At 35.4% G+C, this 6,969-nt stretch overlaps 1 protein-coding gene across 2 annotated transcripts; it reads left to right on the top strand.

Moving 5' to 3' along the window:
* Positions 1-1,468: 1,468 nt before the first annotated feature.
* Positions 1,469-6,064, top strand: LOC140772608 (zinc finger CCCH domain-containing protein 3-like). Of its 2 annotated transcripts, none has more exons than XM_073114756.1 (7): positions 1,469-1,764; positions 1,907-2,073; positions 2,209-2,262; positions 3,223-3,339; positions 3,503-3,808; positions 5,016-5,264; positions 5,381-6,064. In XM_073114756.1, exons 1-7 carry the CDS (start codon positions 1,689-1,691, stop codon positions 5,702-5,704), a joined length of 1,293 nt encoding a protein of 430 aa, XP_072970857.1. In that variant the 5' UTR covers positions 1,469-1,688; the 3' UTR covers positions 5,705-6,064. The 2 variants fall into 2 exon arrangements, with proteins under 2 accessions (XP_072970857.1, XP_072970856.1); XM_073114755.1 differs by having other exon boundaries at positions 1,471-1,764; positions 5,375-6,063.
* The last annotated feature ends 905 nt before the right edge of the window (positions 6,065-6,969 follow it).

Raw genomic sequence — 6,969 nt, 5'->3', positions numbered from 1 at the left:
AGTAATTATATATTGTCATCTCAAAGGATAAAGCGGTAATTTTGAGTTATTAATAAATAGTTTTTGAAATTTGTATGAAAAAAAGATGAGAGTGAATGTTAATTTAGTATACTAAAATAAGGTAAGTTGTTCGGCTACTATACCATAATAAGAAAACTTATTCTAAAAAAGTTCATTCCTATTCCATAAATAAATAGGGGCTTAGAATATATGTGTAGGGTAAGATGTGATAGTGATAAAGAAAAAAAAGATGTGCTGTATTTTTAATAAATGTAGGTCAAGTTTACTTTAGAATACATATTTTTATTTGTTGTTTCCAAAATAGGTCTTTATTTCAGAAAGAATTATTCTCATGTTCATTTATATCTTAGAATAAAGTTATAATAATTTTTTTGATGTGATATAAAGTTAAAGAAAAAAATAAAAAAAATATTTTACTTTTTATGAAATTATTTTGAATACTTCTGATTTATACAAAGTAGGTTGATATAATAAATATAAAAAATTAAATTAACCTGTGATATATAATATAAGTTTAACTGATATTATTTATATTTTAGAACTGGGTATTATAATATTTAGCTGTTATTTATAAATAAAACAGAAAGCTAAAGACAGAGGGACGAGTGTGTAATAAACAGAAGTACAGGGTGCTCTTTATGAATGGTATTTAATTTTGTTAACAAAAATGATCAGAATCCTGGTTGTGGTCAGCACTCAGCAAAGTGGACCCCAGCAAGATCCCACGTGCTGCACCGACTAGTACGGCAAACTTTGAACAGCGAACATTCATTCGTATGACGTGCGACCATCTGCGTTCCGCCAAATCATGAGAGCAGAATATTTGCTGTGTGACACTAACAGCCGATCACACCGACGCGGGCCACGCGCAACGCAATTAGACATCTTTCGCGCGCGACCACGGCCCCACACAGCTCCCCTCTTTTCTGTTTCAGCCCCTCACAAATATTTATTTGCCAATAGGTAAACCATTCGTATCCAATTTAATTCTTCAGAATATTACAAATTAACACCCTATTTTTTTACTATACATCATATAAAGCCTTCTACTTACCCCCTCAAAAAAAAAAAAAACCTGTTTAAATCAACAAGAACGTAATAAGGGAATAGCATAGAAGGTAAAATAATTTAAATATTTAGATATTTTATTTTATTTTTTAATATAATATTTGAAATTAAATAGCAGTAATTTTAAGACCATCAATCTCGTGGGATTTGGGGTTTGAATATATTTTTAATATTTCAGAGGTTTAATTTGGTTTTATAATTAAATTGATATGGTAGTCGGTCTAAATTATATTTATATATAATTTTATGTTTTAGCAAATAGAAGATGGGAATTTATTTGTAATACAGTCAAAATTTAGGGTATTATTTGTCATTTCTGTTAATTTTTTTAACAAGTAAATTTCTCTTCCGGAGAAAATTAGAAAGAGACAGAAGGGAATAAAGCCCTTTTTGGACCAAAAGAGCAGTAGAGAAAAGAACGGAATACGTCAGAAAAGAGTGATCGATCACTAGATCGATCGAAAAGCTTGTCGAGGAATCGAATTCGATCGATCTCCGAATGCGCAAGCACGCCTGATTTGGATAAATTAGCCACCATATCGCGAGGTAGCTCTTGGGATCGGAGATTTGTAGGGTTTTGCTTTGGTTTCGCCTCACCGATGCAAGATAACGGCCGGATACGGATCAATGCGGCCCCGAATTCGTCGAATGTGTCTCCGAAGAAGAATCTTGAAGGTAGTCTTTAATATTTTTATCGATTTACTTCAAATTAGATCGATTGTCTTCTCCCGGAACAGGAAGATAATCTTAAGGACGAAGGGGGTTATAAAGGAGTTAATTTTATTTTTATTTTCATCTTTATGATCTTGGATTGCAGAGAAGATGTCGCAGTTAAAAATGGAAGATGGTGAGGAGGAACCTAATGGAACCTTGCATCCGTATCCGAATCGGCCCGGTGAGCCAAATTGCCATTTCTTCTTGCGAACAGGGATTTGTGGATACGGGAGCAATTGCCGCTATAATCATCCTACAAACACTGGGCAGGTGAGAAGAGAGATGATGTCCTTGTAGCGGCGAAGTTTTGCAATTTTGCTTTGATTGCTGCTGAATTGTTTGCTCTTTCTTTTTCTCGGTAAGGATGGTTGTGAAATGTGTATTTGTTGGGATTGATTGATGTAGGAAACTCAGTGTGCAGGCGAGCTCCCACAGCGAGAAGGTCAGCCTGATTGCCAGGTTCTGTGTCTTCACTTGATATCTTATGTAGTAGATCTTTTCCAATTCAATAGTGTGGTGTTCAGATGAATAGTTTCCAATTTTGTCTGGTTTTGAATGTTCAGTAATGTTTAGACTCACTATGATAGTGTTTTATTGGTGGAGCTACAAGTACATATACTGTTTCATGTATATGAGGCAGTATTACTATTTATTTTTAAATGTTCAGCGTTCTAATTATAGTGATGGTTAAGCTCAAATAAACAGATATGTAACATGATAAACTAAGTTTTGTTGTGTTAAAGTTGATAAACAATGAACTAAGTGATGAACTAAAGAAGTGGCAAGTATCTCTTCCCTCTACAATTCTCTTACAGGTGGTCACTTGCATCAGTGGTTCATAGTAGCCACTGTAGATTCTCTTACATCATATTGGTATAAGAAGAATATGATAAGACTACTGTGATTCATAGAAGACACTTTTATAGGGTTTAAATGACTGATCAAGAGCAAAGTGTCATATAAATTTACTCCACAATTGTATAGACCACAAAGAGAGATAATTAAGAGAGGTCCACTCCAAGGTAATTTGTCTAAGTGCAGTCCTTAAAAGCTTTTCTCATTAAGAATTTTAATCCTTTACTCATTTCTATAATGATGAGGCAAAGATGAGAATCAAATAGCCAGTCCAAGAGAGTATCTAGTAAATCAATAGAGTCATCTGACAAGGGGATGAGACAAGACAGCATTTATAGTTGCAGAGAGTAGCACACATCACCTAATATAGAAGATTAATTCCACGTTGATGCTAGAAGTCATGTATCAAATTGATCATACTGAATTGTCTGTCTAATGGCAATATATGATTGTATATATAGGCCTAAAAGGACTCTAGGTTATAGGATAAGCTTCAATATTTCTTCTGATGGCCCTCTGTAGTTAAAGGATCTTCATTTTGCTTGCTTTGTATTGCTCTTGCAGTTTTTCCTGAAGACAGGAACTTGCAAATTTGGATTAACATGTAAGTACCATCATCCACGAGACAAACAAGGTGCTCAACCTTTTCAACTAAATTTTCTTGGTCTGCCAATGCGAAAGGTATTTGTTTCCTGTTCATTTCTCGATATATAGTTTTAATGTCTCCAAAATGCTATCTATTCCATGCTGAGAAGTTTTTCCGTAGATGTTACCCATTAGTTTCTACCTTACAGTGAACCAAATTACAGAACATGTTATATGCATTATTTTTCTCGTATTGCAGGATGAAAAATCATGCCCCTACTACATGAGGACTGGGTCTTGTAAATTTGGAGTTTCCTGCAAGTTTAATCATCCCCAGCCAAACAATTCTGGAGCTATGTTTCCCGTACCAGGGGCTTCATCTTACGGATATGCTGGCTCTTCTATGGTGCCTCCATCTGGTCTACCTTTTAGTGGACTTCCAACATGGTCCAGAATTCCCTACATGTCTAGTCCACAAATGCAAGATTTTCCAGCTTACATGCCTTACCTTTTTCCAACCACCCAGGGTACTATACCAATGCAACAGACTTGGAGCACATACATGGTTAGCAGCTTTTCTCAAATTGGAATCTGAAATGGCTTCGAATGATTAAGTACTTCTGCAAGTTCTTATTCTTTTCATGAGGATACGCATAGTTAGCATGACATAGTAAATATTGCTGTTACATGGATACTTATTCTGAAAAATATTACTTGGTTAAAAAAATGTGCGATGACAGTTATTTCATTTTTGCACCAATGGATGAACCTTCTCATCTTCACATTACTGCATGAAACAATAGCATTTGATATTGACACTTTAATTTATTGCACTTGTGTGTATATCTGCGTGTGTGTGCACGCGCATGTAGATATGTATGTATAAATTGTCTATAAGAAAATTATATCTACTTGATCTGCATCAACTCTTTCTGATTGTACCTGGATTTCTGCTCTCATTAGCTGTTGCCAATCAACAACTATTGGTTGCTTGTTTATGTGAAAGGTTGTGGAATTAGTGGCTTATTAGGTGAATTTACCTATTCTATTCTTATTAAAATCAACTTATGTTGCATTTTTTGTCTAGATTCTCTGAATGGACAAATAAAAAGTTTAGTTCAAGAGTGCAATCTACCAATCATTAGCCCAGAGGATACAACACATTTCCACAATAGTGTGACCTAATATTAATACATAAATATCAACTTTCTTCAGGAAGTTGGTTTTTTTTATAAAACAATTCAGAGATCTTTAACTTTTCCCCCTTGTCCATATGCTACTTTGTTATTCTTATCAAACAATTTCAACTGGTGACAAATCTTGTCTAATTGCTGGTTTAGTTTTACATAAGCCAAAGTGTCCATGAAAATGTCCATGAAGATGATAGTTTCGACTTGGACACATTTTAAGTTCAAAAGACACAACAGAGAAGATGCAAATTTAGACCAAGAAATAGAATATAAATAAGACAAATTTGCTGTCTGGATTCTTTCTGGTTCTGATTAAAAATGTTTATGGTGGTCAACCTAGTACATCTGCAGCTAAATCCCTTTACAATTGTGTTGCAACTCATCCAGCAAACACCACCGGGTAGAGAGGCTCTGTTAAGCTAGTGTGTTGAAAGTGACACAACATTGTCCATGATAAATACCCGTATATGTGAGCCTTGACATTTGATGATACATAGTGCTGTTTTCACGTACTACAGTAGTATTTTTGTGGCCACATACTTGCATTTTGTTTGATTTTGGTCATGCTTTTTACAATAACAGGGCGACATAAGCCATATTCCCTCAGCTGATGTGCTTGGACCAAATCAGATTTCCAGCACCATGAATCTTCTACAGTCTGGTTCAAGCAACTTATCAAAACTTCCTGAGAGACCTGATCAACCAAAATGCCAGTATTACCTGCAAACTGGGAGCTGCAAATATGGAACTTCCTGCAAGTACCATCACCCAAAAGAGAGGAATCAAGTAGCCATGAGCACCATTGGGACCCATGGGCTTCCTATTCGGCCTGTAATTTTCATTCTTATTGCTTTTTTTTTAATCCTATTCCCACAAATTTAATGCTTTTTACAATATGTATTTATAAGTATCTAACTTTGTTTCTCTTTATTGGTTAAAAGGGTCAGCCTGTTTGCACCTTCTACAATATGTATGGGAGCTGCAACTATGGGCCAGATTGCAAGTTCGATCATCCATTTGTGGGATATTACAACTATAGTCTGCCTCAATTACTTATTCCAGATCCATCGGCCCAAAGCACTTCTCAAGTTATGTTAGCTTCATCGGAAATATTCCAATCCAAGACAGCAAGGTTGCCTGAACTGCCTGTGAAATCTGAGGCAAGTAATGGCCTGCAAGACATGGATAACACTGAGCATGGGAGTTCTACAGAGTCTTCCCCATCACATGTGGCGCCACACATGTATTCTCCAGAAAATCACTCTGATTAGCATTAACTTATATCATATTCATCCATTCAAAAAGAAGTTCCAGAATGGAAATTTTGGCATCCCTGCTTTTCCATCATTTTTTGTGGGAGCTTCTGTTAGCTTAGCTCTTTGAAGATCCCTATGGTGGATGTTCCACGGAAGGCATAAAGATCTTTTGGTGAGTTCCAGGTTTGAGTGAATTTACTTTCGCCAAACTAATTAGGCGACCATATCTATTGTTGTTGAGAGATGAGTACATTTTCTGTATCTATTTTGTAAAGCAGATGTAAAATAAGTGCGGCAAACTTGGATTGTCCCGCCAGAGTAATAAAATGCCCTCAGGACCCAAAAAGGATCATGTTTTTATGAGTTTATAGTTGCCACACAGTAAGGCTTTATTTTCTGACTGCTTACAGTAGATTTTAATTTTATTTTAGTTTGAGAAAATATCTTGCGTTGGTTATTTATGCTGATGAAACTGCTGAGATCCTTCCAAACCTTTCTGCTTATTATTTCAATCAGATAGCAGTAATTTATACTTCTGGTATGTGTTAACTTTGGATTACCTTTGCCTGCCTATTCCTTTTTTAAGTAGCCTTTGTATTTTATATTTGTAATCATAGATAGCAGTGTCAACAAGCGTTCTATACTAACCGCAGCATTTGTCCGCAGGCTGCCTATTGGATCTCAAGTCTTTTGAGTTATCCCATGAAGTTGGATAACTGAGACAAGGTTGTCATTATAATCCACTTCTCTCAGGACCCAATTACACATTGAAATTCCAAAGAGAACAGTAGTCACACTAATTCCCAAGTATTGGACAAGTACTAATGGTTGCTCTTCAACATATTATATACATATATACATTATATAATTATTATTCTTTGAGAGAGATGGGAACTTAACGATGTCAAGTTAAACTGATACGTGGGAATCGAAAATTCTCTATGACATAAGCACCTTCTAACCATCTATCTGAGCACTAAACAATCACATCACCGTTTCAGTTCTCAATCACAATGTCTAGCACACGTCAGACAACCTACCAAATTATTGTTGACAAGCAGTCGCAAATAATTTCCGTATATGATCCAAAATAGCATTTGGTCCATTGGATACACAAAAACTATCACGCAAACAAGCCTATGCATTGGGTACGGAATACTAAGCTATTCTAAATAACTATATCATCAGAGAATATAAATCATCCAATGTTCACAAAAACCATCAATATACAAACAAGTGCCGATATATTTGCTCAAGAGAAAGATGTAAATGCTAATATA

Source organism: Typha angustifolia, chromosome 12 (assembly GCF_048772165.1).
Source record: "Typha angustifolia cultivar Huaian chromosome 12, ASM4877216v1, whole genome shotgun sequence".
Taxonomy (NCBI): domain Eukaryota; kingdom Viridiplantae; phylum Streptophyta; class Magnoliopsida; order Poales; family Typhaceae; genus Typha; species Typha angustifolia.
The sequence above is the reverse complement of the archived record's forward strand: the minus strand, read 5'-3'. Positions and strand labels throughout refer to the sequence as shown.